Here is a 13,306-nt window from a genome sequence, read left to right as displayed (position 1 = left end):
CTGCCAAATGGTGATGCTGCCCTTGACTCACAAGGATGCGGGAGGATGGACTGTGTTGCAGACATAAAGGGCCCGGCGTGTGGCTGGCACATAACCCGTGCTCGTTCCCTCTCCCTCATGTCCTCATTCCTACCCTCTGCTGGGGCAGGATCATCTGTGGCATAGACTGGGAAGCACTCTGGTTTGAGGGGTAGTTCTCTGAAGCTAGAGGGGCTGGACCTGAGGATCAAGTTCAAGTTCCTCCCCAGGTCTCAGAGGCCTGCGGGGGCCCCACATCACCGCCCCTGCTCCGGCTTGTCGGTCTCCTCCCCACCCCTGAGCAAGGTGGGCGGCGGAGCCGTGTGCAGGCTTTGGGGACTGGCAAACCTGGCTGGGAATTCCGGCTCTGCCCCTCGGTCTCTGTGACCTTGGCGCAGCATCACCCCTCAGAGACTCCAATTTCTTTAACATGGGATAGTACCTCCCACCTCGTCGGGTTTCTCTGAGCACTCACTGATTCTGGGGATGGCTGAGCACAGTGCCTGGCCCACAGTGAGGGTGCGGTAGTGATGGGGCCCCTCGCCTTTGCCCAAGCTCTTCCTCCAGCTCCGTCGGCTTTCTTCCCTCTCCCTTCTCCGCTTCCTCAAACCGTTTCCGTGTCCAGCTCTGAGAATCCAGCCCCTGCAGAGGACCCCTCACGGTGCTGCTGTGTGCAGGAGCTTCTCCTCCCCCACCCCCGTGTCCCCCAGGCTGCAGTAGGGAGCCCGCAGCGTATCAGGCGCCACCCTCTGCGTGGCTCTCCTGGGTTCTAGGGAGCTCAGCTCCTGGTCCCCCTTGGCTGTTCTGCCCTACGTGGCTCAACCTGGCTGTTCTGGCCTGCGTGGCTCAACCGGCCTGGGCAGTTCTGGGTGGTTTGTCAAGGACATTCTTAATGGCCAGGGTAAACCCCGACGGGGAGGGGGCGGGCGCCCAGGATGTGGATTGGTGGAGCACAGACCTGTCCAGGTGCACCTGGGCTGCAGGCAAAGGAGTCTCTGTTAGAGGAGGGCCGGCTGGGGCCACAGCAGGGCCGACGAACAGAGGTGAGGGGCTGCTGGGTGTGGAGCGGGGCCCTGGACTTGGGTGGAACCTGCCAGGGCCAGAGCAGGCCGGGCAGGAGGAGGCTGGGCGGCAGGAGCCAGCACCTCATTACAACCCTCCTGGGCTGTCCTTTACCTGCCTCTGTGGCCTGAGCAGAGGAGAGGGGGCTCAGGGACAGGCATGGGCGACCCCACAGTGTGAGTGACTTCTGGGAAAGGAGATCGCTCTGTGCAGTGGAGGCAGCCAAGCGTTGAGGGTAGGATCGGTGCCCACGGCAGGGGGAAGGGAGTTCTGAGGCTCGGGGTCCCGCCTTGATCAATCCGCTGCTGGACACAGAGGACACAGGAACCCCAGTCCCCACCCCACACCCTAACACAGATATGCGCACCCTCAGCGACAGCCCCTCTGTGATGAAGACACATCAGACCTCTGTCCCCTCCAGATAGCTTCACATACAATCGCACATGCACGCACATGTGTGCACAGGAAAACACCTCTGTTCCTTTTTATGTGGGAAGTAGCGGTATTGGGAGGGCCAGGTGGCCGGGTAAGGGCATGGGAGCAGCTTACCAAGGGTCTGACTGTCTGTCTGCTCAGGGACCCAATGGAAGAGCTGGTGGGACTGCGTGAGGGCTCCTCGGGGAGCCCTGTGAGTCTTCGGGAGCTATGGGGCCCGTATCCCCGCGTCCGCCGAGGCGTTCGAGGTGAGAGCTAGGCCCCCTTCCTCTCCCTGTCGAAGACCCCTCAGGCCATCGCCCCTACCGGGACCCCACCTCCCCCACCCACCTTGAAACCCAAGAGCTGCCCGGCCTTCATGTGCCCGCAATCTCCGGGTGGAAGGGAGGGGAGGGAACTGTCTGCCAGTCCATCTGCCTGTGGGTCTAGAGGTCTGCTCTCCGCCTTCGGGGAAAGCAGCCCCAAAGTCTGATGGCCGTGCTAGGGGCCTTGCTCGGGGGCCCAGTGGGCGCTGCCTGGCCTGACCCCAGTGAGGCCTGTAGGATAGGCCCACAGGTCTGGAGACAAGGAGGGGTCCTGCTAGACTTGTGTTCTCTGTGCTGTGCCCTGTGGAGACACTGGAGAAAGCTGTAGCTCTCAGCACACCCTCCCCAGCCCCTGCCGGCTCCATCAATCTTCCATGAGTATCCAGTGTGGGGTGGGGTGGGGAGGGTGCACGGGCCAAAGGTCCTCTAGCAGGGCCCATAGGCCTGGCACCCACTGGGTTGCTGCCTTCACTTGCCACAATTCCTGCTTTGCCCCTCATGTGCAGAACCTCTTCTGAGCCACCTCGGGCTTGACCCCATGGCCCCAGCCCCACACTGCCCCTTCCCTCCCTGCCCTGGGCCTGAGCAGGCCTCCAGGGAAGGGGTTGTCCGTGCCCCACCCCCGGCCCTGGGCTATGACCCAGTGCCCCTGCCCCAGGTGGCCTGGAGTGGCTGAAGCAGAAGGTGTTCCGCGTGGGGGAGGACTGGTACTTCCTGATGACCCTCGGGGTGCTCATGGCCCTGATCAGTTACACCATGAACTTCACTATCGGGCGCGTGGTCCGAGGTAACCCCTCCCTGGCACGTACACCCGCTCTGGACACAGGCTTCCATGCACGCTCTTGGGATGCCAGATGGGCCGCCAGGTGCATCGTGGGTGGAGGAGGGCTCGGGGTAGGGAGGAGACCTGGGTCTGGTCCAGGCTTTGCTCTTGACTTGCTGCGTGACCCTGGATAGCCTCCTGCCCCTCTCTGGGCCTCAGTCTCCTCATCTGCACAATGAGCAAGAGAGACGTGAATGTTCCCAAGAGCCCTTCTTCCTCTGAGCTCTATGCCCACCTCTTCCTGCTGCCCCTGTTCCTTCTCCTCCCTCCCTCCTTGCTTTCAGCTCAGTAACGGGGGAGGGCACTTGCTTAGACCACCAGACATAGAACTTTCTTTCCCCATGCTTCAGCTGGCTCTCTCCACCCTGAGCTCTCCTGGGAACAGGGGGCATGGGCAAGAAGGTTCTAAAACCCCCCTGGTAGACTTGCTCAGGTGCCATCCTGAGGACCTGCTATGCATCATGCCCTGGACATCATTTGCGTGCTTTCTTGCAAAGACCCCATGAGGGAGCTGCCATCACTAGACCATTTGACAGATGGGGAAACGGAGGCTCACAGAGTTTAAGTCACTTGCCCAAGATCATTCAGTGGGTAGTAGCAACACTGGGATGTGGATCCAGGGCCCCAGTCCTGCCTCCGTTTGGGCATCTGACACTCACTGGGTGGCCCCGGGGCCTCCCCTCGTCGAGCCTCCGTTTCTGGTCAGTGGACAACCTGAGGGCTGCCAAGGCTGTGATGGCTCCCTGACTCCCGGGGTGTCCCCAGCACACAAGTGGTTATACCGGGAGATTGGGGACAGCCACCTGCTCCGGTATCTCTCCTGGACCGTGTACCCTGTGGCCCTGGTCTCCTTCTCCTCCGGCTTCTCCCAGAGCATCACGCCCTTCTCTGGAGGTGAGCCATGTGCCTGTGTGCCTGGCGCCAAAGCCTTTTTGTATCCCTCGGGGCTTCTGATGGGGGCAGGCAGGAAGCAGTGACCCCATTTCACCGCCAGAGAAGCCAGGCTTAGAAGTGTCGTGTTGCTTGGCCCAAAGTCACACCGTGAGAAGGACTCTGGGGTCACTGCTGGCTCCGCTTCCTTTCTGAGGGCGCTTCTGGCCGGTGACAGGGAGCCCTGGCAGCAGGGTCCCCAGGGAGGGGCTGAGGGAGGGCCACAGCTCCCCCAGGCCTCTCAGCTCTGCCTCCAGCTCCAGGCCGGTACTGGGGAGTTCCAGGGATGCACCCAGGGGTGGCCTGAGATTCTATCCTGGGTCCCCCACATTTGCCGGAGCTCAGGTCCAGCTGGAATGACACGGACAACTCCCGTCCCCTCTCTGACCCTCAGCTTCCTCATCTGCAAATGAGTTTGCAGATCCTAACTCAGGGTTTTGGAGGACCTGACAGGATCATGATGTGAAACATTTTGGGCAGGGTGAAGTGTTGAGAGTGTAACCTAGAGACCGTCCCTTCCTCTTGCCCCCTGTCCACCCCCCTGCCAAGGTTCTGGACTCCCGGAGCTGAAGACTATCTTGTCAGGCGTGGTGTTGGAGGACTACCTGGATATCAAGAACTTCGGGGCCAAGGTGGCAGGCCTCACCTGCACCCTGGCCACCGGCAGCACCATCTTCCTGGGCAAAGTGGTACGGGCAGGCGTGAGAACACCCCACCCCGCCCCTCTGCCTTTTCCCTCTTGCCCCACAGAAGCTAGATCAGTGGGGACTCAGGCCAGTGCCTGCCTTCAGGGCTTCAGGCCTGGGGAGGGGCAGGCTAGGTCCCCAGAGTGTGACAAAAGAGCTGGGGAGACGGAGGACGAGGGTGCGGATGGGCAGCCATGTAGGTCTGGATGAGGCTCTCTCTGCCCCCCAGCCCTGGGCCCCAAGGGCTCTGACTCCCCCACCTCCTCGGCAGGGCCCCTTCGTGCACCTGTCTGTGATGATCGCTGCCTACCTGGGCCGGGTGCACACCAAGGCCACTGGGGAATCTGAGGTAACGGGGCCAGGGAGGGCCCCCCTTGGAGGAACGAGAGGGAGGGCAGGGTGGGGGCTGACTCCGAGCCTCCGACTCGGGATCCCCCCCAGAACAAGAGCAAGCAGAATGAGATGCTGGTGGCGGCGGCAGCGGTGGGCGTGGCCACGGTGTTTGCAGCACCCTTCAGTGGTGAGATCCTGCCCCTCCCTTGCACCCCGGGGCCCCCCACACCACTCCTGTCCCAGCGCTGCCGACCTCCCCGCTCACTCCTCTGTCCAGCTGAGGGCCCCGGAAGAGGGATGCGGGCTGACCCAGGGCCCTGGAGGAGGGGTGCGGGCTTACTGCAGTCCTTTGAGGGCACATCCACCCCAGGGTGTGGTGGAGGTGGGTGTCAAGACGCCTCAGGGTCACATCCAACAGACTTGGGTTGGAGATCCCGCTCCCTTGTGAGACCCTGGGCCAGTGAGTTCAGCGCTCAGCTCTCTGAGCCTCGTTTCCTTGTCTGCAAAATGGGGCTAGTCGCCCCACTCCATAGGGCTGTTGTAGGGATTGAGATGGCCCAGGACGGCACAGGCGGGTACACTCCCTGGGCTCCTGCCTGGCCTCTCTCACTCCAGCTCAGGCCCAAAGAGAGCGGGGAGCCTGTCTGCGGGGCCTGTAGGAGAGCAGGATGGGAGGGGTCAGGGTGCTGGGATGGATGGAGGCGGGACTCCATCTAAGCTCAGCATCACCTTCAGGCGTCCTGTTCAGCATTGAGGTCATGTCTTCCCACTTCTCTGTCTGGGATTACTGGAGGGGTTTCTTCGCTGCCACCTGCGGAGCCTTCATGTTCCGCCTCCTGGCGGTCTTCAACAGCGAGCAGGGTGAGTCCCCATTAGACGGCCAGAACCCAGCCCCGGCTCCCTCCCCGTCCCCCCTCCTCCCATCTTTTCTCCCTCTCTCCTCTCCTTCCTGACCTGACTTAGCACCACCTCCACTGCTGTTTGTCAAGTCTGGGACTTGGGTTTGGCTGGGGTCGGGGTATGGTCCCTGATCTTTCCCCTCCTGCCCCAGAGACCATCACCTCCCTCTTCAAGACCAGTTTCAGGGTGGATGTCCCGTTCGACCTGCCGGAGATCTTCTTTTTTGTGGCACTGGGGTGAGTGAGCACCTCGGGTCCCTTGAGAGCCCAACTGGGGGCCTCGCCCAGGCCTGAGCCGCTGCCCTTGTTTCTGGGGCGGGGCTCTGGCCTCACCTTCCCCCTCCAGGGCCATCTGTGGCATCCTGAGCTGCGCTTACCTCTTCTGTCAGCGAACATTCCTTGGTTTTGTCAAGACCAACCGGGTCGTCTCCAAACTGCTGGCCACCAGGTGGGCTCTGGACAGGGACTGGGGAGGACAACCCCCCTCCCTTCCTCAGCCTCCTGAGCCCATCTCCCCACTCCTCCTGAGTCTTCACTCTATCACGGAGCTTGCACTCCCCCCACACACCAAGGCCCTACTTTCCCACAGAGCCAGAAGCCCTAACCAAGCCCCTCTCCTCCCCCAAACCTTGCCTGCCCCCTGGCATTGGCACCTGCCCCAGGCCGGCCATGCATGGCCCGCCCTGGCCTGCTGGAGCTCTGTCCCCAACTCTCCTATCAGCCCGGTGGGGCTGACCACCACAGGTTTCCTCCCCTGGAGCGGGGCTGGCCTACGGCCCCCACTCCTCCAGTTTCTGCCTCTGTGCCAACCCTCGGGGTGGTGGGGCCTGCTCTTGCCCGCCTCCACCTCCGTGTGGTGGGGGAAGAGGAGGACAAGCACTGGAGCTTAACCCCCACCCCCACGCCTCACAGCAAGCCTCTGTATTCTGCCCTGGTGGCCTTGGTTCTCGCCTCCATCACCTACCCGCCTGGCGTGGGCCGCTTCCTGGCTTCTCGGGTAAGGGGCGCTGAGCCGGGGTGGGGCTGGAGTGGGGAACCCCCATCCGTCACCCACACTGTACCTGTCATCTCATTTAATCCCCACAACGCCTGTAAGGGGAAGCCTGGGGGTCATCCTCATGTTCCAGATGAGGACACCGCAGCCCTGAGGGCTCAGAGCCCTTCCCAAGGTGGGAAGTGGCAGAGGAGGACTTGAGGTGGGGTCAGGGTGAGGGGGTGGCAGGAACTGCTGCCCAGCCCCCTCCTGCAGAGTTCCCACCTGTCCCCTGAGCCAGCTGTCCATGAAGGAGCATCTGGACTCACTGTTCGACAACCACTCGTGGGCGTTGATGACCCGGAACTCGTCCCCTCCCTGGCCCGAGGAGCTCGACCCCCAGAACCTGTGGTTTGAATGGTACCACCCGCGGTTCACCATCTTTGGGACCCTTGCCTTCTTTCTGGTTATGAAGGTGGGTGCCACGGGCCCCCCACCCCACCCCCCGGAGTCTTGCACAGAGTGGAGACTGGCCCTTGTTGGGATGGGGAGCAATGCCTCCCACTGAGTGTAGCACAGCTCCCGGGCCTTCCGCTCAGACTGTCTGCTCTCACCCTTGCCCGCTGTGTGACCCCCGGCCAAGTTGCTTCAGTTCTGAGCCTTGGTTTCCTCATCTTTAAAACGGGGCCGTTGCTGTGTCTACCTCCAAGGGGGGGGGGGGTTGAGCAGGAAGAAAGGAAAGCCCTTGGCGCGGTGCCAGGCACATAGTGGGCTCTTTGTCAGGGTGGGTTTCCTTCCCTTGGTCAGTGCCCTCCTAACACCGGACGCTGGCGATGGGCCTGTGCCTGGGTGGCCTCCTTCTCCCCAGGAAGCTCCCCTGTCCCCTGCCCATTCCCTCTCCTGCCCACTCTTGTCCGGTTGCCTCTAACCTTGGCTCCTCCGGGTTCCCCCCCACCCCCCTCCAGTTCTGGATGCTGATTCTGGCCACCACCATCCCCATCCCTGCTGGGTACTTCATGCCCATATTCATCTTCGGTGAGTCTGGGGTTCCCAGGGCCTGAGAGTTTCAGGGTTACTGGGGCAGGGCCATGGCTCCTGGCTCTCTCCCTCCCTCCTCAGATGGTACTGAGGTTGGTCCCCAAGAATGGAGGGCTGTGGGGGCCGCGTCAGCCTGCCTCTCCCTCCTCACCCTGTCTGTGGCCAGGAGCTGCCATCGGGCGCCTCATAGGGGAGGCCCTCGCTCTTGCCTTCCCCGAGGGCATTGTGGCTGGAGGAGTCACCAACCCCATCATGCCTGGGGGGTATGCCCTGGCAGGTGAGTGGGCTGGGTCCCCACGGAGGGGCAGACCTTGCAGGGGTGCTGGCTGGACCCAGAGGATCGGGGCATGGAGAGATCACTGAGCCTCCCAGTGAGCCCCCTCCCTGAGCCCTGTCCCCCGAGCCCCCCTTATTCTCTCTAGCTCCCATCTTGTCCCTGATACCCCATCCTCTCCCTTACACGCTCCCCCTCACCGAGGCCAGGCTCCGGGGCGCTTCCAGCAGCGGCCAGCGTGTGGCCTCTGGACAGTTCCCACCTAGCACACAGCCACGGTCACGGCAGCTTTGCCGTCCGCATGAGGCTGGCCCCTGGCCTGAGCCACACACACCCCCGCCCCCCGGCTCTGCCCCCTGCAGGGGCTGCGGCCTTCTCGGGGGCCGTGACCCACACCATCTCCACGGCGCTGCTGGCCTTCGAGCTGACTGGCCAGATAGTGCACGCCCTGCCCGTGTTGATGGCCGTGCTGGCGGCCAACGCCGTCGCCCAGAGCTGCCAGCCCTCCTTCTATGACGGCACCATCATCGTCAAGAAGCTGCCATACCTTCCATGGATCCGAGGCCGAAAAATCAGGTGAGTGGTGCCCACGTTGGGCTGGCTGATGCAGGTGATGGGTCTGGGTGGGCTGGGGTGAAGGCCCCCCCCAAAAAGACCGTCACTGTGGCTGACCTTGGACGTGGCTGGTGTGGAAGGGGCCCACACACAGCCATCTCGTCTCCACTCTCTCCAGCTCCCTGCATGACCCTGGGCAAATGCCTGGCCTCCAGGGCTCCACTGTCCTATTAGTTGTCTGTCTGCACGACAGGAGGACGGATGTTGCCCATTTGCTGGAAACTGGGGCTCATAGAGGTGCCGTGCCTTGCTCCCCGTCACACATAGAGGCAGCACCAGATCCGGGAGGTCCCCTCGTCTCTCCACTGCTGCCCTACTGCCCTTGCTGGGATGTTGGGAGCTGGAATCTCCTTTGGCCAGGCAAGACCGGAGCAGAGCAGCCTCTGTTCCCAGAGAAGCGGGACCAAGAGACGCTGAGAGTCTCGGGTCCAAGGTCCAGCTCCAAACATGTGCAAGCCGTCACCTTGGTCCAGACCTCAGTTTCTCCATCTGTAAATGGGGGTGACTACTCCAGTGATTTTCAAACTTTAAAGCTTTTGTTTTTTTCTCTTGCCATAAAACTTTTCTTCAGATGAAATTCTCCAGGGAAGGCTTCTGAGTAAAACAGAGCAAAGTGGAGCTGGTCTGGGGGTGGGGGTTGGCGGGGCAGATAGGAGTTCAGGGGCTGGGAATCCAGAGCTAGGCCATAGGTGAGCTGTCCTCAAGTTCCTCCCCACCTTGGGGTTCTAGAAGCTAGAATCTAGGCATCTCTCAGCACCTGCCCACACCCAAGAACCAGCTCCCCCCAGGTACCCCTGCCTCGTCCTGGGGTCTGGAGATCACCTCACTCCAGGACCTGAGGGGAGCACCCTTCTGCCTCCAGCTCTCAGCGTGTGATCGTGGGGCACTTCATGAACTGTACTATCACCACACTGGCCAAGGACACACCGCTGGAGGAAGTGGCTAGGGTCGTGACCTCCACAGACCTGGCCAAGTATTTCCTGGTGGAGAGCACAGGTACCCAGCAGGAATAGGGGAGCATAGGTGGGGAGGGGGCATTCCCTCTGCCTTTATCTTCGACCTTGGAGGGTCGGGTCCAGGAAAGGGGAAGCAGGGCATTGGACCTGTCAGTCACCTGAATCTGAATCTTGTCTCTGCAACTGTGTGACCTTGGGCAGGTCACTTCATCTTCCTGAGCCTCAGTTTCCTCACTGGTAAAATGGAGACAATGACCTCCCTAGCTTGGGGTGGTTGACATCTTTAAATGAGATGAGAGGAGTCTTGTAAGACATTCTATGGATAGCTTCCGGAATTCTAGAAGCCAGGCCTGGTGTGCTTGGGAGTGGGGGTAAATGATGGCAACACTCTAAGGTCTCAGAAGACTCCTTACCTGGGCCTCCCCTTCATTCCCCAGCTAACTCAACTCTCCTGAAACCCTGTTGCCACGAGAAAAAATGTCTTTTTAAAGAAAAATGAGTGGATGCCCTTGTGAAAAGATACATAAGCTGCATCTTGCGGAAGGATCTAGCTAGAGCATCATTTCCCACTGGGACAGGAGTATAGTAAGAGTAGGAAAGATTTGTGGGAGGGAAGGTAACCATGTCCACTCAGGGCCATTGTCAGCCCACATACGCAAACGAGACAAGGTACACGCTTGTCAAGCATAGCACAGCAGGAGTTTGATTCCTACTCATCCTTTGGGCGGGTACCTTGTTTAGTGAGCAACCTGCAAAACCCTATGGGTTACCCCCATACCCACCCAAGAGCCCATAAAGCCGTACGAGCCGCAGAACCATGGGCAAACCCCTTAAGCTCTATGAACTGCAGTCTCCCCGCCTGGAAAATAGGGACCAGCTTGGAGTTGTCAGAGGTTCTCATCCCAAATGCCATGCCTGCTCCCCGCTCAAATTGGGATACCTTTAACATGATCCCACAGACTACACCAAATACGCCATTTGGAAATATTTGCATATGGGTGACTCCTCCAAGAGGCTTCACCTCCTGGAACAAAGACAAAATTGGCCTCCAAGACAAAGACCACTTCTACCCTTAGAGCCACAGAAAGCAAAGAGCTCCCAACCAGCACAGGCCCAGTCTGTGGGACCCTGCTGCTCACCCAAGAAATAGCTTTAACTGTTGTTGTTGTTGTTGTTGTTTAAAGGGAGAGCATTTATATGTCTAGTTGTAAAGTTTTGATTTTACTTGACAAGAAGGAAAAATGCCAGGCTGCCTCCTCAAACCCCAACACCTGCCAACTCCAGTGATAGCCCAGAGTGAGGCATGCCAAGCCCTCAGCCCACACTAGGACCTCAGAACATGGTGGCCTTCTGCGTTCACACTTTCACTGGGCTGAGCCAGATGTGAAACTTCCTGTGGGAAACGAGGGGCAAAGCCCAGCCCTGACCCACAGACATCTTCATGCAGGTGTCCCAAAGCTGCTCCTGCCTGGAGACCCTGCCACAGGGGGAATCAGGATGGGCAGCCTTACCCAGCTGCCTTCCATTACCACGCCTCCACATCAGAAGCTCAGTGACCTTGGGCAAGATAATTAACCTCTCTGTGCCTCTGGGCCTCAGCTTCCTCTTGTATAAAATCGGTGGTAATAGCTCCTGACCCCCTGGCTGCCATAGGGTCCTGAGAGACATGAGAACACCCAGTACAGTTCTTGGCACATAGTAGCTGCCCAGTAAATGGCATGTGGCTCTCTCCCTATCCACTTCTGCAGAGTCTCAGATACTGGTGGGCACTGTGGGAAGGGCGCACTTGGTGCAGGCACTCCAGGCTGAGCCACCTTCCTGGGCTCCAGGGCACCGGGTGAGTACTCCTGTGGGGTGTCAGGATGGGGAGTGGTCAGCAGGGGAGTGAGGGGGGCACCTCGGGGAAAGGGGGTTTGCGAGGGACAGCCTGGAGGAGGTGGAGGCTGGCCCGGCCCTCCATGATCCGTCCCCCATCACTGGCAGCATCTCCGGGACCTCTTGGCTGGGGGCTGTCCCACGGAGCCAGTGACCCTGCAGCTGTCTCCGGAGACCTCCCTGCACCAGGTAGTGGGGAGGGTTCGGGCATGCGGGCAGACGAGGACTGTGGGATAGAGGGGAAGAGCCCAAGAGGGGAACTTAGGCTCCAGCTTTCTTGGTACCCTGTGGCTCTCTGCTCCTCCTGGGTCGGCTTCCTCATCTGTAGAATGAGCATAGTAGTCTTTGTCCTCTCCCCGTCCCTCATTTCTAGGGTTCTTGGGATGATGCAAAGACTAGGGAAGAGGGAGAGCTTGGGGGAGCAGAAGCCGCTGGGTGGAGAGAGACAGTAGTTGAAAAGATGTCTTTGCCTCAAGGCACACACGGGTCTCAATTTCAGGTCTACCACATTCTCCCTGTGTGATCTTGGGCAAATTACTTAATCACTCTGAATGCTGCCCCCTTCCCACCCTGCAAAACAGGGGCTTTGGCACATGGGGTCGGAGAGGGACAGAAGCAGGTTGGGGACGTGGAGGTGGCCTCAGCCCCTCTGTGCTGCTGGATGATGCTGGATCATGCTAACTAAACCGGTCCCTTCCATTGGTCCCTTGTGTGGACTCTGGAGACCCCTGGTGGTCACAGTGGACCTTGCAGGCCCGCGTCCTGATGTCCCACGGTTACTGTGCCCCACCCCTTTCCCAAGCTCTGAGACAGGCGGGTGGGGCACCCCTGGGACAGAGCCCTGGCCAGAGCCTCCACCCCAGCTCACCGCCCCCAAGCTAGGGAGAGATTGAAGCCCGATGGGCTGAGCACCGTCTATCCTCCAATGTTTCCTAACAACCCCCCGTCTCTAGGCACACAACCTCTTCGAGCTGTTGAAACTTCAGTCCCTCCCCGTGACGTCTCTGGGCAGAGCTGTGGGCTCCGTATCTTGGGTGGAGGTACGAGGGTCCCGGGGCAGAGCAAGGCAGAGGAGCCATGCTTGAGCAGGCTGGGGAGACGGGGGTGGGGGGCACAGTACCCTCCCATCCAAATTTAGAGAGGCCTCATTGGATTCCGATGAGCCCCACTTTTTGGCCCAGAGTGCCTGGCCACTGTTTTGTGGTCAGGGGCCAGCCCTGCCATTCTCTGGGCCTAAATGATGCCGTCTGTGCTGTGGGGAGGCACTGGCTTTAGCATTTACCCTGGAATCAACCGTTAGGGCCGCCAGCCAATCCTGGAATCCCCGCTCTCAGCCTCCTCCACACCCTCCCTCCCCCAAACCCCTCTTTCTCTGTTCTAGTTGAAGAAAGCAATTTCCAACCTGACAAACCCGCCAGCCCCAAAGTGAACCAGCCTGGCAAGATGAAACAGGTGAAGGAGACCCTGCCTCTCTTCCCCCATCACAACACACCCCTGCAGCCCAGCTCAACTCCTCGGTGAAGCAGGCAGCTCTAACCTAGCGCTGAAGGGGGCCCCACATTCACCATGTTCCATCCCGGGGGGCGCAAGCGCTTCATACCGTAAAGGACAAATCCCACCCTGGACCGAGCAGGATTCGAGACCACAGAAAACCAGTGGACAGTGGGTGCTCATTGAAAATTCACCAAATTCACAGTGAAGACATTAGCGTATGGCTCTCAGCAAGGGCAGGCACAGATGCCCGCTGGGGGTTGTAGGACTCCCAACCAGAGGCTCCTGAGAAAAATAAAGCTGGTTCCCAGAGCTGTAGACTGTCTCTCAGCTCCAAGGGTGTGGACAGACCTGTGCTGGCCCTGAGTGAGCTCTTGGCGCCCCCTGGTGGCCACGTGGGCCTCGCGGGCCCGTGTCCCTGGCCTCCCCCCACTCTTCCTGCGCCCCCTCCCTGGCAGGGACATACGGTACGTGAGCAGGTCTCCCATTGGGTCTCGTGATGCTTGTCCCTCAGCTATAAGAAGGACCCTGAAGTCACCCTCACCCCAGCTTCCTTGTTGGCTGAGCCGGGGCTGATGAAGCAACATCCCTAG

The 13,306-nt window shown here is 60.3% G+C and overlaps 1 protein-coding gene across 3 annotated transcripts; it reads left to right on the top strand.

The window, feature by feature from the left end:
• The first annotated feature begins 927 nt into the window (after positions 1–927).
• On the top strand, positions 928–13,063 carry LOC112811967 (chloride channel protein ClC-Ka). Of its 3 annotated transcripts, XM_025856516.2 has the most exons (20): positions 928–1,061; positions 1,657–1,763; positions 2,479–2,607; positions 3,409–3,537; positions 4,123–4,262; positions 4,531–4,608; positions 4,701–4,779; positions 5,328–5,453; positions 5,644–5,728; positions 5,838–5,939; positions 6,404–6,488; positions 6,766–6,939; positions 7,430–7,499; positions 7,669–7,779; positions 8,139–8,352; positions 9,254–9,387; positions 11,096–11,184; positions 11,331–11,411; positions 12,176–12,262; positions 12,604–13,063. In XM_025856516.2, exons 2-20 carry the CDS (start codon positions 1,664–1,666, stop codon positions 12,649–12,651), a joined length of 2,061 nt encoding a protein of 686 aa, XP_025712301.1. In that variant the 5' UTR covers positions 928–1,061; positions 1,657–1,663; the 3' UTR covers positions 12,652–13,063. The 3 variants fall into 3 exon arrangements, with proteins under 3 accessions (XP_025712301.1, XP_073759727.1, XP_073759728.1); XM_073903626.1 differs by lacking the exon at positions 3,409–3,537; XM_073903627.1 differs by lacking the exons at positions 1,657–1,763; positions 2,479–2,607; positions 3,409–3,537 and having other exon boundaries at positions 985–1,061.
• The last annotated feature ends 243 nt before the right edge of the window (positions 13,064–13,306 follow it).

This window comes from Callorhinus ursinus, unplaced genomic scaffold, assembly GCF_003265705.2.
Source record: "Callorhinus ursinus isolate GAN/ISIS: 27379988/994484 unplaced genomic scaffold, GSC_fseal_2.0 scaffold18, whole genome shotgun sequence".
Classification (NCBI taxonomy): domain Eukaryota; kingdom Metazoa; phylum Chordata; class Mammalia; order Carnivora; family Otariidae; genus Callorhinus; species Callorhinus ursinus.
The sequence above is the reverse complement of the archived record's forward strand: the minus strand, read 5'-3'. Positions and strand labels throughout refer to the sequence as shown.

Coding starts and splice junctions, on each gene's coding strand:
- LOC112811967 (XM_025856516.2), top strand. CDS start 1,664: ATGGAAGAGCTGGTGGGACTGCGTGAGGGCTCCTCGGGGAGCCCTGTG. Junction 5,940..6,403: donor TCCAAACTGCTGGCCACCAG/GTGGGCTCTGGA, acceptor CACGCCTCACAG/CAAGCCTCTGTATTCTGCCC. Junction 6,940..7,429: donor CCTTCTTTCTGGTTATGAAG/GTGGGTGCCACG, acceptor ACCCCCCTCCAG/TTCTGGATGCTGATTCTGGC.